The 19167-nt window shown below is 35.2% G+C and overlaps 1 protein-coding gene across 1 annotated transcript in view; it reads right to left on the reverse strand.

Annotated features, from left to right (window-relative positions):
- ADAMTS20 (ADAM metallopeptidase with thrombospondin type 1 motif 20) overlaps positions 1-19167 on the reverse strand; it is a 163145-nt gene that overhangs the window by 31958 nt on the left and 112020 nt on the right. Inside the window, exon 29 of the mRNA XM_044756219.2 lies at positions 9262-9429. Within this exon, the coding sequence (XP_044612154.2) occupies positions 9262-9429 (168 nt within the window). The remainder of the gene's footprint in view (positions 1-9261; positions 9430-19167) is intronic.

The raw sequence follows: 19167 nt of genomic DNA on the forward strand, positions 1-19167 counted from the left end.
ATACTAGCCATTCCATGTGAATTGATCACTCTCTCTTCTGACTTAAATGTACTTAATATCTATAAAGTTTACCACACAAACGATTCTACTACACTGCTTCTAAATACCATTTAAGTCTTTACACTGTACTCATAATCTCCCTCAAAGAAATAATAATTTCCAAGTTTGTGCTATATTTATCTTTATACCTGAAGTATCTATGGTAGTTTGGGGGTACAAATTTTTGCTAATTTGTGCATTCATAATTATATTGCAAAAGACATGTGTTTTGGGAAGCTGGTTGTGTAAACCGTAAACTTCGAAAACCTTGTCTTAACCTCTCCGGGTCTCATTTTTCTTAGCTGTACAAAGAATGTTTGTGTTATTTGTTAAATTTCATGGAAAACTTCTCATATATTCCTGAAAATAGCTCTAGAGAGAAAGTACCAGAGCTGAGGGCTGGAGACTCAGAGATGTTAAATCACTTGCCTGAGATGGTGCCTCTAGTTAGTGGTGAAGCAGGTTGAAGCTCAGTTCTTTCTTTTTATTTAAATTTTATTTATCTAATTTATTTTTATTGCGGTAACATTGGTTTACAACATTATATAAATTTCAGGTGTACATCATTATATTTTCATTTCTGTGTAGATTACATCATGTCCACCACCCAGAGACTAATTACCATCCATCACCACACACATGTGTTCAATCACCCCTTTCACCCTCCGTTCCCCCTTCCCCTCTGGTAACCACCAATCTAATCTCTGTATCTATGTGTCTGTTGTTGTTGTTGCTTTTATCTTCTACTTATGAGTGAGATCATACAGTGTTTGATTTTTTCCATCTGACTTATTTCACTTAGCATAATACCCTCAAGGTCCATCCATGTTGTTGCAAATGGCAAGTTTCATCTTTTTTTATATCTGAGTAGTATTCCATTGTGTATATATAGTGCATCTTCTTTATCCATTCGTCCCTGAAACTCAGTTCTTCCTGACTCCAGGCTTTGAGCTCTCACTGTGCTGCCTCTGGGGAATGCAGAAGGACTTGGCAAACTCTCAGGGCTCCTTCAGCTCGAGAATGCCAGGCCATATAACAACAGAGCTTGACCACAACCAAGAGCTGTGATGCCAACAGTAGTAGAGCTGTGATGCCAACATTAATAAGTGTGGAGAACGTCCAGGGCTATCGATTTAATTTGTGAGTTTGGCTTTTTATACTCCTTGTTATTCGAGAAGGGATTTGAGGTCATGTTGAGTGATATTGGGGGATCCATCACTGTTCCCAACTGTGATATTATAAGGGTAAAAAAATCACATTCTTCATTAAGTTCTCTATTTTTGCAGGAGTCCCAGAGTAACTAATTTCCTTTTTCACAACAGTAAATATTTATCTGCAGAATATGATTTTACCATGAATGTAAAAAAAATTAAATCCCACAACAGTTGGTAGATTCGAATTCATCCTACAGACTGTTACAGCATTTTCACTCTAAAGGCACTTTAAAATTTAGTTTTCTATCTTGTGTGTATAAGCAGCAACAAGTGATATGAAAGATAATTTTTATGTTTTTTTAACCTATGAAGAAGATTATGTGTAACTGCATAATTTATATTGACTTTTATTTTATGCTTAAGCAATTGAATTTTGCCAACTCATTGAATATTTTCACAAAAAATGTTACAGCTCCTTTGTATGGAGACAATAATCATTTAATGCATGCTTTGTGCAGGGCACAATATGAAGTGGATTAAAATGTCTGGAAGTAGTTTAGCGTATCGGAACTTCCTGTGAAAATGTTTAGCCTATAAAATAAGGCTCCCACAAACATTTTCCAGGAATAATTTCAGAAATATAAACTATATTTGGAAAACTTCCTGCCTCGAAACCTGAAAAAAAAATTTCCTGGAAAAACACAATTCACAAAACACAGCTTAGCAAGAAGTTCTATCAGACAAATATAATTTTCTGTAATTCAATAAACCACAGTGGCTTATTGGTCCTTTGATCATAGCACGAGTTTAGAAAAATCCACTGAGATACTGAAAACGACTCTTGTGGACCTGTTCCTGAAAGGATAAAAAAAAAGGACTACTGCTTGGAGGAAAACAAGTAACTCTTGTTTTCCAGTATTTTTAGAGATAAGAGTACAATATGCGATTTTAGATTTGAACAGAGAATTTATTGCTTAAATGAACTATTTCTTAGCCTGATGTCATCAATAACCCTAATGGCCGAATCCATCCCAAACTTTTCAAATCTGTTCTTCGTTACACTCACTGACACATTTACACCATTGACCACTTTTTGTTAAGCCATTCTTGCTCCTGTGTTTGAAATCCCCCTGGTTCTACATGTTCCCTTTTCACTTCTTACACTGCTCCTTCTCAGAATCCTTAACTGACTTCTTTTCCCTGTCCAGGCTTTAAATGTTAGCATATCCCGGGGTTCTGTTTAGAACTTCCTTCTCCTTATACCCTCTGAGTTCTCTCTGAGCAATTTCTTCTATGTACCAATAATTTCTAAACCTGTTCTCTCCAACCTGGATCATAATTCTGAGCTCTACATTTTTTTTTCAGTTTTATTGATATATAATTGACACACAGCACTGTGTAAGTTTAAGCTGTACAGCATAATGACTTGACTTACGTATATTGTGAAATGATAACGGCAAGTTACTTAACGTCCATCATCTCATATAGATACAAAAGAAAAACAAAAAAAGAAAAATCTTTTTTTCCTTGTGATGAGAACTTTTAGGATCTACTCTCTTAGCATCTTTCCTATATACCATACAGCATTGTTAGCTATAGTCATCATGTTGCACATCACATCCCCGGTACTTACTTATCTTATAACTGGAAGTTTGTGCCTTTGACCACCTTCACCAAATCCCCCACCCTCCAACCCCTGTGAGCTCTGCATTTATATTTTCATGTATTGACAAGAATTTGCACGTCTTCTACCTAGACATGTCAAAGACACTTCAAATTCAACATTTCCAAAGCAGAACTCATTACCTTGGCCTCAGTCACTTCCTCTTATCGTCACAGAAGTTGTGAAGATGTGATCACCTACTCTTAATCCAAGTGACTTACTAGAATGGCCTCCAAGGGACACTTCTAACTCCCAATACTCGCCCTTATTTAACAGCGGAATAGAACAAGGTATTTACGATCATGTTAAATTTTATCTTTTTTTAAAATTCGGGTAACTAATGTGAAAGCAATATGAGGCTGTAAGTACAAGTATAACACAAATAATTGATTGGAAGGCACTAGCACACCAACACTGCATAATTCAATTCAGACAGGGAAAATGAGCCAAATATCCCCTTTACACATAGACATCCTATAACACTGTACAGACCGGCACTTTAAAGACTTGACAGTGGAAGTGGAGAAGGTGAATTCTAGCAAATCCACAGGTACTGTAGCCATTTTAGCTATTGCAGAGCAGAGATGAAGAAACGTTAAAACGTGCATTGCAAAAACAGGTTCATCAAGGTTGACTCACTCTGCTATTTAATAAATGATATTTAAAATGCCAATAGTGAAGTCAACTCTTTTGATGCATTATTTATAATTTTTTATTAATGGATTTAGGTTTGATTTCATTATAGTTGCTTATTTGTAAATATGGTCTATTTTAAGTGAATCAATAATGTAGCAGTAGTAGGACATTTTGAATTAGAAAAGACATTAGTAATATCTAATCCTAATTTCTCTTCAATTCTGAAATGTCTTTTATAGTTATAGTGAATGAATGACCATCAAACCAACCCATACTTCCATAGCCTGAGTCCAGGCACATTCACTGTATCCTGAAATTGGTCATTCCATCTTTGGGTGATTCTAATGTTAGCAGATACTCTTCTTCTATTGACCTGAAATATTATTCTTTAAATTTACCGACTGTTCAGAATCTGTCCTTCTTACCAACATATGAACAAATACATACTTACTTTCATGTGAGAAAGTACAAAGTTGTGAAGTCTGGAACGGTGGCAGCTATTTTATGACCTTAGGAGTTGACCAACAAAATCACAGAAATGCCAAGCCAGCACCTTGACATTGTGGAGGATGCAAAATCAAATTTAAAACCACTAACCTTCCTGTTGCAGTAACGTAAAAATAAATTTCTTTGAGTTTAAGCCACTAATAATCAGGGCTTTTCCTACTTGCAACAGATCACAATGAAACTGATACAGAATAGTTGTAACCATTTGATTACTCTTCCCTGGGAATCTGGGAATTTGTCAAGACTTTTCTTATAATATGGGTCCCAGAATAGACACTGCTCCAAAAATCTGACCAGGATCTATTAGTGCCAAAGATTTGAACCCTATCTATCCATTAATGTAGCTTGTTATGTTGCTAGTGATTTAAACAACTACATCATATTTAATGTGTGATCAACTAAACCCTCAGTTATTTTCCCATGCTGGGTAAAATCCATATAAATCTTGTATTTATGGAAAAGACTTTTTTAAAACAAATGTAAAGATGAGCTAATGTATAATGAAATAATTATGACAGCAACTACAGTAGGAAAAGTTCAAACAGACTTGTGTTCAAACACTTGCCCCCACCACTTCCTGGCCTGTGACCTGCACAAACTACTTAATAAGCTGTTGTTTCCTCATGCACATAATGAATGTAATAATACCTACAGTTGTGGGGAATACAGAAGTCTCTCACAGTCAGGAGGTGACTGTCCCTTGCTACTTCCTTCCTAGTCCCATTTTTTTCATTTTTCTTACAGAGATACAATTATTTCTGCCTTGAAAATTTCTTGACACATGCCCCAAACCAAAGAGTGTTTGTCACATCAGCCTACTCAGAGAAAGGCCATCTTAAGCATCAAGAAAGATAATAAAGGAAGAGGGTTAACAGGCAGCATAGAAATGCAAAAACAGAATCGATGGCACTAGCTAGAAAAGATTGAGAGGCGTGGTTCACCCAGCCCCAGAGCAGAAGGACATCCTCCCTGTCCTCGGGTCTGAGCCAATCTTCATAGTAGTAACGTCACTTAACCTTGGGTAGAGATGAAGAGGTTCTCAGGTCTTGCTCAAGGCCTGTGGGGACTTAATTATGATATTTTACTTTTAATGTTAGAAAGAGATATATATGCCTATGTCAGAAATTTTTGAAAATATGAGAATGTAGATTTATGTATTTTGGAATTATAGAAAATATGGAATTACAGAAACACAAAATCATTTAAACATGCTAGCATTTAGCATATGGTTTCAAAATTATTTTTTCAAATTAGGGATTTTGGGAAAGGGAGGCATTGAGCAAATCTCACAAATATTGTGAGATTTTGGAACTTGGATCACCCTTGGATCCAGCTCTCATCTTAAAATTCTAGAAAGAAAATGATGCGTCTCAGAGAAGGGGAGCCAGGCAAATGGCTGATTTCGTGTGGCTCTGGATTCAATAAGGTTGAGAGAGATTCTTTAGGTATCTTTCTAAGTTGTCCATGATCAAGGGGAGGTGCAATTTTTTTTCCTGAGCATAAAGACTGCATTTGGATGGGACTAAGTTGATGGGGCATGAGACAATGAGGAATCTAGCACCATGATAGTCTTAAAAACTTGAATTTACAAGGGAAGCTGGAGTTCCCAAACAGGTAAAACTTACAAAAAAAACTCTCCCTGGTTCAAGGAAGGGGGATGCTTTTTCCTTTTCCAATGATTCTAGTATTTATTTCCCTCTAAAGGTATACATCTGGACTCAGAGGACAAATGGCTCTGAATAGCAATGATTGGTCCTGTTTAGCAGCTGTCATTAAAATGCATTACTAAATCCTTTCATTTAAAAAATTATATCAAATACCAAATGAAGAGCATTACTTCAAAACTCAGTTGAGCACCTCTGTGGTCACAATTTGCCAAATGAGTCTTCCCATTTGAGGTATAATGTAAAATAGTAATAAAATGAAATTATTTTACAGTGAGCCATTATATTAAAGCAATGTTACAATTTATGCAGTCAGAACAAAATAGCAACCAGTGATTATCTCGTAACTACCTCTCAAATTACACTTCTGTTGAATATATTATTATGTGTAGTGCACTGATAGCCTGCAATTGTTAACTTCACGTGGGTACTTTTTATAGAATAAATCAAAAGCTGACGACTTCACAAGTGGTCATTTGTTTCTGGCAGAGATTTGGGGACTGCGTGGGTATATGAAGCTAATGTCTATGACAAGGAAAACCAATTCAAAGAGAAGAAAGCAGACTCCGTACAAAAGCATCTGTGTTTTTTATAGTCCTTGAATATTAATATCTGTATCTTAGAAACCCCTGAAATACATTCCTTTAGCGAGTCTTATGTAATTTCAGACTTGGTGGTGAGCCAAGGCCAATTTGTTAGCACTGATGATTGATTCACTGTTGTGGGGCTGGAGGTCAAGGATCAGAAAGTGTCCCTCATGAATACCAACCACAGCTGCAGCAGCTGCACAGCAGCAAAAGAATCCTGGGGATCAATAGGAATGCCAGTGGCCAAGAAGCAAAAAAATCTCTCCCACTTCCACTCCCACCTGCTGGTGGCTCCTGCCTGATGTCAGAATTGGCAGTCATCTGCCACACGCTGGGTTCAGCACCTTTATAGAGTTTCACCCTCTCGGGGAAAGCTACTTTGCCATCGTTCTGCCACATCTTGGTCCAGATCAAGTAAGGCAAACCTCCACTTTAAGCAAAAGCATAATATGACAAACAAGTAAAAATTACAAGATAGCGAGTCTTTTTGCAACTAAATCACAGTATTCCAAGTAAGAAGTAGTTAGCTAGATACTAATGTAGGTACTTAGTGAACAAGATATCTATTGTTTCTAAGATTTGCTGGTGTGAGATAATGCTGAAGAAACAGGCATGGGTTAGGGTTTAGACTTCCCCCTAAAGACAATGGTAAGTCATAGAAGATATTGAGTCACTATAATATTTGAGTTCTTCTAGAGCTCAGACTATATGCAAGAAAATCATGGCAAAAATATATGTAGGGAGGCCATTGTACACTTGGGAACAGGTGATGATGAAGTGGACTGGGGTGGTTGCAAAGGAGATTCAAGCGTTACTTTGATAGGAGAATTGAGAGAAACCATTGAGTGATTGTGGTGTCAAGGGAGAGGAGACCAAATGGATGCAGTGTTTCTTTCTTAAACAACTTAGTAGGTAGCAGTGGCATTCATTAAATAAAACAGGTTAACAGGAGATCTTTTAAATCAGAGATTCCGCTAAAGCATGTGCAGTAATTTTATTTACCGAAATTCAATGTAGAAGCAATTCTCCAGAATATATGTTTTTTTGTAGGATAAAAAACAGAGATGTGTTTGCCTCTAGTTTTCAGTCAAATATTAACCACAATTCTTAGCATCTTAAAGCTTGACAAAGGCTGCTTCTTCTACAAGGAAACCTGAGATTCTCACTCAATTTGGGAGTTTTTTATTCAATAACAATGACACGCTGACATAGTGCCACTCAAAAGCTGGTGCCCTGCACCAAGGCCCTGACCTCACAGAGTGAATGATGGTGACTTGGGAGCCCAGGGGAACCCCACTTCTTCTAGCTTCTGTCTGAATCCCTATCTTCCTAACAGACATAGCTCCAACACTAGAAAAAGACAGGGAAGTTCCATCAGCAGAAGATAGATTTCTAATCAAAGCTACAATGAGGTATCACCTCACTCCGGTCAGAATGGCTACAATTAACAAGACAGGAAACAACAAATGTTGGAGAGGGTGTGGAGAGAAGGGAACCCTTGTTCACTGCTGGTGGCAGTGCAAACTGGTGCAGCCACTATGGAAAGCAGTTTGGAGTATCCTCAGAAAATTAAGGATAAATCTACCACATGATCCAGCTATTCCACTGCTGGGTATTTATCCAAAGAACTTGAAAACACAAAGGCATAAAGATACCTGCACCCCTATGTTCACTGCAGCATTATACACAATAGCCAAGACATGGAAGCAACCTAGGTGCCCATCAAGGGACGAATGGATAAAGAAGATGTGGTATTTATACACTATGGACTACTACTCAGCCATAAGAAATGACAAAATCCGGCCATTTGTGACAACATGGATGGACTTTGAGGGTATTATGCTGAGTGAAATAAGTCAGAGGGAGAAAGTCAAATACCGTATGATCTCACTCATAAGTAGAAGATAAAAACGACAAAAAAAAAACCCACATAGCATTGGAGATTGGACTGGTGGTTACCATTGGGGAAGGGGGGAGGGGAGAGGGCAAAGGGGGTGATTAGGGTCACACGTGAGGGGATGCACTATAGTTAGTGTTCGGGTGGTGAGCATGATGCAATGTATCCAGAATTTGAAATATGATGTACATCCGAAAAAAATAAAACTTAAAAAAAAAAAAACACACAAAACAAGAATGTTAAAAAAAAAAAAAAGAAGATAAGTTTCTTTTTCTCTTTGCATAACTAGGCCCTTTAGGAAATGGATAAGTACTCTGCGGTACTGCGGAGGGCAGCCAGACAACTGTGCTGAAAGCCTGGCCCCCTTGAAATCAAGCATTGGGACAGTATTCTAGTTAACATTTCTGACTCCATTCATGCCCTTTGACTCTTCAGCATTTCCCAAGTTGGTCTTTGTTTGACAACCACCTTCAAATATATGCCTCCCCCAATTTGGATTTTGAGCTTACTTCTCTGAGTATGCCAAGACAAATATTGATCACTCTTGTTTTATAAACTGCGTTCTCAGCCTTAATCTCATCTATGGGTCAGCTTCATTTTTGCTGTGTCTTTCCAAGTGTGTCTACTCCGACCTTGGACCAGCCCAGGCTACCTAATTCTGACATCTCCCTAACTCTTAATCTCCAATTACGATCCCATCTAGAACTTGCAAGTTGCTTCTCCAAGATGTAAACTTAGTTCAAATCCAAGACTTTGGTGGGGAAACAAGGCAGTTACTAAATATGTCATCATATATATTTTACTGTTAGACTACCTGCAATAATATGATCATCAGTAGCCCCCTAGTATTCAGTAACAGAAATTCTTATAAAGTTTACAGCCACAAAGAAATCAAACAACTAATTTATTATTTAATGATAGACTTAGCAAATGTATTAACAGTGCACAGTATTAATTCACAGCATAGTGCAAAAAATGTATAAGAGAATAAAGCACATTTTAGTGGAGTAAAACTTTCAAGGTTATTGAAAGCATGTTGAAAGCATGTAAAATCAATTAAGATTTGCTTTTTAAATGAAAAAATACATGTATAATTATAAAATACACCACATACCTCCTTCCATCTATTGGCTTTCCATGAAGGGCATCTGACAGATCTACAAGCTTTGTGAGTTCGAGGTTTCTGTAGATGACTGCAATATTTTTCTTCTAATTTCCCTTGGAACTGGTCAATGCAAAGCACCTCACGGTACTTTAAACCTTTACCACAAGAAGCTGAGCACTAGAAAATAAATACGAACGCACTTGATTCATTTGATCTTGATTAAGTTTATCCACAAGAAGTATTAAATGAAGCAATCAAAACATCATTGCTTTGATATGTTCATTAAGATAGACCTTGATATTTTTAATTAGAGAGAATTTAAAATTTACCAATCTGCCCTGGACCATCCATTGATGTTGATATCATAAGGTATCCATTTATTCTATGAAAAAGTATTGATTGTTTACAATGTACCAGCCACTCTTCTGGGGCATAAACGCTTTCCATCTTTTACGATGGAAGGCTATCTGCCGCTAACTCCTGTGATGACGCATAATCCAATACTACTTGCTTTTGATTTTGTATAGTCACCACCTATTCTATTTTAACCTGATATGCTTCTCCACAATGCAAAGTATGTTCTGGATGTTAAAAAATAATCCAATGATGTCTCAATACAGGAAACTGTGATTGAGAAAGCAGAAAATTTATTTTTTAAAGTGCACTTCAGTTCAGGTTTGCCTTTGCATCAAAATGGAAGATGTATCTCTCTATCAACCCTCCAATATAGTTAGTAAAAAACAATGACTTGACTTCATTTTTCAGCCGATTGCCATTTTATGAGTGAGGCCAATGCAACGTAGTGGAACGAGCTTGTGCTCTGGCATTGAACACCAGCTCTGCCACTTACCAGCTGAGTTACTTCAGGCACGTCTCATCACTTATCCAATTCCCAGTTTCTTCTTTTATAAAATGGGAATAATAACACCAATATTACAGGTTTGCTATGGAGATGAACATGAGATAAAGAACAGGAACTACCTAATCCAGTCCTATTACTTGTGATAGACCCTAGCTAAATATTACCTTTCTCTTATACCATTTTGCTTCACATAGTCTCAGAGAGGATGTTGACAATTTTCAGCATGATATATGTACCAGGGAAAAGTGAAGCAAAGAAGACACGGATTCCAGACAACTCCTCTCATTCCTCTGAGACAGCTGTTCACATATGATTTCATTTAGAAACATATACTGAGTTCTGAGAACATTAGATAATATATTATGCCTTTCATGTATATTATGAGTTCAAAGGCTGTTAGACTATCTAATACAGATATTAGATGTTTAAAATATTTTAAATTAAAAAATAAATAGTTTGGGGATAATTTCTCTTTTTATATTATAAGCAATACTATATCCCATTTGTGTAGGCAATGAATTTAACTCGGTGTCTTGATTATTGACTTATTGTTATCATATCTGAGATGTTCTCTTCTCTTCCCATTAACACTTACAGCCTTTACATGCGACTTATAATACACTGAATTCTGTGAAAATCTGTAATGGGTCTTCATAAACTGTATTAAGTTTCATAAACTGTGCCTTCTTTCATGCTACTGATCTTCTCTTTCAGTTCTACCAATATGCTCTCCTCTTCCTAGCTACTGCCCTTGGGTACTTCCCTGTTTCTTGACTTCATTGTTTATTTTACAAAGAGTATAACATATTTTATACCAAAAACATCACATTGAGCATCACGCATATGTTATCAGAGAGTATACGAACATGTGCACACATAGAAGAATGTTTTTCTCCTCATGTGCATATTATATTATTTTTCTAACTTTTAAATTGTGACCTTTCAAGCAAAAAAGCATTCATTACTCTCCCTGTTAGCCCCTTTTAAAAAGTAATCATTATTATGAATTTTCATGATATCAACACAGTAGTACGTATGGAAGATGGGGAAATATTTACTATTTCATTCATTCTATGAATATTGTTGAATTTCTACCATATACCAAGAGTTGCAGATAAATACAGGTCCATTCAACATCTCTTGCTTTTGCCCTTGATTTAACCTCAAAGCGTGCATAATCTAAATGACACACACCATCTTTAAATGAATAATGCCAGAGTAGATCTTAAATAATGTTAAACACAATAAACATCAGAAAAAAAAACACTACAAGACACTAAAGACCATTAAAATTATACAATAAAAAATTATGATGGAATTAAGAAATTCATGAAAGGTAATCATTTCTTTCCAGGATATTTGGTAAGTACTGAAAAAGAAGAGGATATTTAAACTCAGTCTTGAAGGAGTAGGTTTGCTGATAGACAAAGACCAATGGTCTTATATGTTTGTTTGATATGCCTTATCTAGACATTGCCATGTGTCTCTGTTTTGTAAAATTCTGAGTTCTTTTAATAGTGCCAAGAATCATGCAGTAAATTGTTGACATTTCTGATAAGAACGACAAATTCATTTACAAAACCATGTAACACAAGAGGAGACATTAAAGATTCAACTTTAAAACGCAACAATATAGTTCCTTTGTAAGCAATATCTACAAATGGAATGTAAACTTGGACACTGTAGTACATTAGCAAAGATAAGATTATTCTTCACCAAACTGAATAGTGTCTCCTACTCTAACTCAAGGTCATCTTCGATTCTTTCTCTTCTCCATTATTCTAATCTGTAACCAAAACTATTATTAAACAATTTTAAACATATTTTTTTTCCTTTTTGCTTGAGAACCGACAATGGCTCTCTATTGTCTTTAATAGTGAACCAAAACTTACACTCTTCCTTGCTTTCTTGATCCACCAAGTTTGAGTCAACAAACATTTCCAACCTTATATGCTGTTACTTTTCAATGAGCAACCTTTGCTCTACTTAGGCATAAAACAATTATTTTCTCTTTAATGTGACATATTCACTTAACAACAGTGCCTAATTCATATCACTTCCTTTCACCTCCACTGATCACTTCGTCTGGTGCTTTCTAAATATTACTTATCCTTAAAGCTCTAAGCCAATCCCATGTCTAGGAGAAATACCTATCAGTCTTTCACTTCTCTGAACTCTTCTGAGTCTCACTCTGTTTTAGCACTTCATCACTTTCTACTTTCGTCACACGCTTTATCTACCCGCCTTCTGGAGGTCAAGGACCTTTTAGATCATCCACATCACTCGCAAAGTGGCAGGTACAATAAATATCAGCTGATTAATTGATGTTGATCTTTGGTGTAAGCCATACTTATTTGTTTTATTAAACTCTAAAATAATTTATTAAAACATTTTAAATTCCATGAAATATATTTATTGGTTAATAAACTGAAAGTCCTCTAGGAAAGATAGACAAAAAGCACAAAATCAAAGAATTGAAAAGTAAATTATGCTTTGGTTACATTTTTAAAGTAGAGCTATTTTTCCACAAGATCTGAAGAGGAATAAGTCCATTATTTTACCATTTCTGATGAATTCCATGTGGGAATTTAAGTAAAAGAGAACATGTTATGCAAAGAATTATGTTTTAGTTGGAAGGAGGCAGTCGTAGAGTAAATAACTAGTGAAATGCTACCCTCCTTCTTTCAAACCACAATACATTCTGAGTTATAAAGATCTCTCAAAATAGGCTGTTTGATAGGAGTACACAAACATGGCAACTCTTTTCTCTGGTACCTCAGCAATTTGGGGTTTTTTTTTCCCTCTATTTTATATCCCTGAAACCATCCTATTCCCTTGAAGTTTTATTAACACTGTGTCATTATTTTCCAGCATTCTTGCCAAAAGAATTTTTCTTAAAAATCACCTCTATCATCCTTAGTTGACACAGTCAAAATATTTTTCTATGAAACAGCAGATATAGGATGCAGCCCACTTCAGAAGTGGCAACATTAAACACAAGTAACTTGAATTGATTCTTCCTATAAATTAGGTGAAGACAATCTTCTGTTTAAGGAAAACAAGGCATTCAAAACAAATGTAGAATTTGCAAGCCCTAAAAATGCAGTCTCCAGAATTGTGCAGGTTTGGCTGGCACTTTCCATTCCAAAGTGGAGAGTTGGAATTAATTAGTCCATTCTAACATGATTAACTTTGGAACAAATGTACTCTCGTTTTTAAAGCGAAGCTGTCCATAACTACAGAATAGGATTACTTCTGACCTTTGAGGTGTGAGTTACTGCTTTGTTGATGTATAAGGATACTACAGAAGAGCGAACGATGTTTGTGAGAGACTTGATTAATTTAATTCTAGAAACTCAAATTGCTAAACAAAATAAAACAAAGAAATGAAGTTTCTTTAGCCCCAGTTTTAGGAAATGGAAAACATTGCTGAGAGGGTGTTTTTTTAGATTTTCATAAACTGTTATGTTGATCTGACATTCTATCCTCTCTGACAGTAGTGGGAAACATACTAATACTGGGAGAATTAGTGTGTACCCCAATTAGCAATAAAATATCCCTGACAATTAACTATTACACTCTGTCCTAGTCATGTATAAACTGCCTTTTATAGATTTTACAAGCTGGGTAACCATAGGTAATTTCTTAACCTTCACTGAACCTTTATTTTTCATTTGTAATATTGATTAAAAAAATATCCGTTTCATACAACTGTTGGGTAAAGGTAAGGAAAAAGTGGTTTTTTAAATGAGAGAAAAGGGTAAACTCAGAAAACTGTCCATAGAAAAGTGTAAAAAAAATATTAAAATCAATAAAGAACAAAAAGAATGCTGTAGAACACAACATTGATTTATTGAAAGACAAGCTTGAAAATGTCTCCCATGATGCAAAAGAAAAGATGACATAGAGTGAGAATATTGTTTCCTGGAAAATACTCTTTTCTTCCTCAGCTCAGGACTTTTGCACATGTCATTTCCTCCTACCCCGACACCTTCCTCAATTTCATCCCTACATATTTTTCAATGCTGAGTTTTCAATCTCATTCCCTCTGCAACACTGCCTCCCCTAATGAAGGCTAGCTGATGTCCAATCCAGACCAGACTCGGTATTGCTCTTACAGAACTTTTACACCTCAATACGCCTGTAATTACCTGTTCCATGTCGGTTTCCCCTGCCAGACTATAGATTCTACTGAGACATATTGTAGGGAATCTTGAAAAATAGGAAGAATCAATTGTTCCCAATTTAATGTATTATGAGCCATTCTACATTTCTTCTTCTAAAAGGAGGAAGCAATTCCAATACATCATGAACCATAGGATCTTGTACTAATTTACTGACCAATGTTCTTCTAAAATGGTTGCTCTTCCACTGGTGGCCCACGAGCTGATGTTAGATGATACATCTAACATTAAATGTAAAGGTTATTCTATATAGTAATGATCACTCTCAATTTTAACTATAAAGATCCCTTAGCTAGCTATTTGAAAAACAAAAATAAAATCTGAAGCTTGGTCTACAGAATAGCAAGTGAAGACAAAGTTAACAGTAAGAATTAATTATCCATGGGGTCTATTTTAATTAAGTTTGACTGGAAAGTAGCTAGACTAGAAATTTGACTGGAAATGTCTATTTCACTTGCTACTGCATAGCGTCATCTATAGATGAAAGTGTATATTTTTGTTTCTAAGTTCCTTATGTAAACTTCAGGTAAACTTCTCCAAGAATAAGCATTATAACTATATTCAACACTTACTATTAGAAAATTAGTATTGGAAACACTTAACTTTAGAAAGGAGCTCCAACATCAATTGTAAGTTCTACATTAGATATTTTCAAGGACTATCAAGATAAGCAATCAATTAGTGAGAGCAGGGATTTTAAAGAAAAGCCTCGCAATTCATATAGATTCTTGGTTTTTCATTTAAAATTTCCTAAATTCTATATATAGCCTAAATAACTTTCAGTTCTCTCAATGGACTCAGTCAGTAAATTTGGCAATGACTCCATTGTTTAAAATCTACAGAGGTCACTTAGTCATTCAAGTCAATAAATCAGAACCAAATGTGTCTTGCAACAATAAAACTACTGCTCCCTTAGCATCCTTCTTCATTTGCTGATAATAAAAATACGTAAAATTAAACAAATATTTCAAAAGTTGATAATACTATTATAAACATCTCATTCAATATTATGCTTTTACACAACCTATTTCAGGGATGGTTAAAAATTATGGCATTTAGTTTTTCAGCTATCTTAAATAAATAATCTAACTAGACATAAACATAATATTCATCACTTTTCTCCCTCAGCCATTTGACTTAATTTTGGTTTTCCACTGTTGTTGTTAAATAAAAAATGACTAACAAGGGACCGGCCCCATGGCACAGTGATTAAGTTTGGCACACTCCACTTCAGCGGCCCAGGTTTGCAGTTTTGGATCCGAGGTGCAGACCTACACCACTCATCAGCCATGCTGTGTCGGCATTCCAAACATAAAATAGAGGACAATAGGCACAGACATTAGCTCAGGGCTAATCTTCCTCATGCAAAAAAAGAGGAAAATTAGTAACAGATGTTAGCTTAGGGCTAATCTTCCTTATCAAAAAAAAAAAAAGAGAGAGAGAGAGAGACTAACAAAACTGAATAAAAATAAATGAGGTACTATTAATCAATTTCACCTAGCTTTTCAAAATTTTTGGAATTTTTTTGAAATATAATTATTAATAAGTCATCAAACAATCATGTTTCAATGTCATTTTTTGCAAAATAGAGAAAACAATGCTGAAATTTATATGGAACCACAAAAGACCCTCAATAGCCAAAGCAATCCTGAGAAGAACAAAGCAGGAGGCATCACAGTTCCTGATTTCAAGCTATATTATAAAGTTATAGTAATCAAAACAATATAGTATTGGTATAAAAACAGACACATAGATCAATGGAACAGAACTGAGAACACAGAAGGAACAGAACTGAGAACCCAGAAATAAACCCAAGCCTGTCCAGTCAACTAATATTTGACAAGGGAACCAAAGATACTCAATGGAGTAAAGCCAGTCTCTTCAATAAATGGTGCTGGGAAAACTGGATATTCTCATGTAAAAGAATGAAGTTAGACCCCTATCTTACATCACTCACAAAAATTAACTCGAAATGGATTAAAGACTTAAACCTAAAACATGAAACTCCTAGAAGTAAACATAGGAAAAAATCTCCTTGACATGGGTCTCGGCAGTGATTTTTTAGATATGACACCTACAACACAAGAAACAAAATAAAAAATAACTAAGTGGGACTACATAAAACTAAAAAGCTTCTGTACAGCAAAAGAAGCCATCAACAAAGTGAAAAGGCAATCTATGGAATGGAAAAAGTATTTGCAAACCTTATATTTAATAAGAGGTTAATATCCAAAATATATAAAGGATGCAGATAACTCAATAGCAAAAAACCAAATAGTCTTATTAAAAAATGGGCAAAAGACCTGAATAGACTTTTTTCAAAGAAGATATACGAAAGGCCAACAGGTACATAAAAAGATGCCCAACATCACTAGTCATTTGAGAAATATAAATCAAAACCACAATGAGCGATTGTATCACACCTGTTAGCATGGCCATCATCAAAAAGACAAGAGATAAATGCTGGTATGGATCTGGAGAAAAGGGAACTCTTGTGCACTGTTAGTGGGATTGTATACTGGTACAGCCACAATGGAAAATACTATGGAGGATCCTTAGATTAAAAATAGAACTACCATATGATCCAACAATTCCACTTCTGGGAATATATCCATAGGAAACAAAAACACTAACTCAAAAAGATACCTGCTCCTCCATGATCATGGCAGCATTATTTACAATAGCCAAGACACAGAAGCAACCTAAGTGTCCATCAATGAATGAATGAATGAATAAAGAAGGTGTGGTATATATATACAATGGAATATTATTCAGCCATAAAAAATGAAGAAATCCTGCCATTTGCAACAACATGGATGGACACTGAGGGCATTATGCTAAGTGAAATAAGTCAGACAAAGACAAATACTAAATGATCTCACTTATAGGTGGAATCAAAAAAAAAAACGACTCAAAGAAAAAAAGACCAGATTTGTTGTTACCAGAGGCAGGGGGGGTTGGAGGAGTGGGAGTTGAAGAAAGGTGATCAAAAGGTACAAAGTTTAAGTTACAAGATAAATAAGTACCAGGGATGTAAGGTACAGCACTACACTGCTGTGTGACATATACGAAAGATGTTAAGAGAATAAATCCTAAGAGTTCTCACCACAAGGAAAAACATTTTTTTTCTTTTTTGCCTTCTTTTTATTGCATCTATATGAGATGATGGATGCTAACTAAACTTATTGTGGTAATTTATTTCACAATATATGTAAGTCAAATCTTTATGCTGTACACCTTAAACTCACACAGTGATGTATGTCAATTATATCTCAATAAAAGTGAAAAATATTAGATGAGGAAATGAATTTTTATTTCTAGATATCACATCATCTCTCTTTGTTTCCTGATAGCAAGGTCCATAGTCATCTGTTGAAAATGTAAAAACTTGCAACCATATGGCTGGGTGTCACATCTATGCAACTGCTCATTGTATGGCGGGTATCAGCTAATTTCTTCAGACAACTAAGGAAAACCTGCTACCAAGTGACAAAAGGGCTCACACAATCTTTTTGTTTTAGGAGAGCTAGACTCACAGAAATGCAATCACTACACATTACAAATCTAAATCCAAACACACCTTCTCATTACAAACTGGAAATCCTTTCCATCGAGACAAGTGCAACTGAGTAAGAAGCATCAATGTACAATGTACAAAAGGAAGTGGCTTTGATTTAAACACAAACATATCATACTAGCTGAAACATGACCAGGTACTGGAGCGCCTGTCTTGGACTAATTTGAGAGAATTAGTTGTGTTTTCCTTAGTCTTAAGCGGCAATTCCAAAAATATCATTGAATTTCCCAATATAGGTACATGCATTCTTCATCTTTGTTTTGATCTTTTTCAAAACCATTTTATGTTTCTGTGGCAAAGTTAAAGCTTTTTAATGGAAAATTTTTATCATAGTTATTTTGTAAGAGAATTTTTTAAAATGACATTTGATGATTATGTTGAATGTCTTTATAACACTATTATGAAACAAAAGATTTATCTATGAAATGACACATTAAATAGGGAAATGATAGAGTTTCAGGCCCAAACAGACCAAAAGTTAGATATTCTGTGGAGTAAAACACTATTGTGTATATGCATCCATGCATATATGTGTTTTATTTTTTCTTTTTGATTTTTTAAGAAGCCTATTATAACATTCTCTAAATAAATAAAGAGACGATATCTAAACCCCAGGAACAGCATGGTTTTTGCAATATTCAGGAATCCAATGCTACCTATATATCTAAGAGAAAAGCCCTACTATGGTAAAGGTCTTAGATGTGAGTTTTATATAACTACTTTGTAATTAAAAGCATTCCCGACAAAAATGGAACACTATTTTTAAATTGAGGTCCTCGATTATTAAAAAATACAGCCTTAAAGTAGTTAGAGTAGTTGAATAGCCAGAGTAGGGTAGAGTATCTCTCTGTTTAAACAAAAACAACAAAAAAAAGCCAAAATATGCATATTAAGAGTGGAGTGTCAACTTTGTAAAATAGTACTGCTACTGTTCCATTAATTCAATGCATATGTGCACTAAGGAATAAGATACTAAATCTGTCGACAGGGACCCCATTCATAGTACTTCCTGAAAGATTATACTTAAGTTTTAAGGTTTAATGGAGTTTGAAAATTTCCTTTTTAACCTGTTACAGACATCCTTTGACTATGCAGCTTTAATAAACCAAGACAGCATTTGGTTTTAAAAATACTACTGAAATATTTCATTCCATTGCCTTACATTTGATTATATTTAAAATTGGCAACTTCAGACCTTAAAAAAGTTTTTTGTCAGATTTATTTGTAAAAATGTTTGAGTTCCAACTTTAAGGACAAAGAAATATATGCTTAAAAACAAGCATATCCAGTAA

The sequence above is a fragment of the Equus asinus genome, chromosome 22 (assembly GCF_041296235.1).
Source record: "Equus asinus isolate D_3611 breed Donkey chromosome 22, EquAss-T2T_v2, whole genome shotgun sequence".
In the NCBI taxonomy this organism is placed as follows: domain Eukaryota; kingdom Metazoa; phylum Chordata; class Mammalia; order Perissodactyla; family Equidae; genus Equus; species Equus asinus.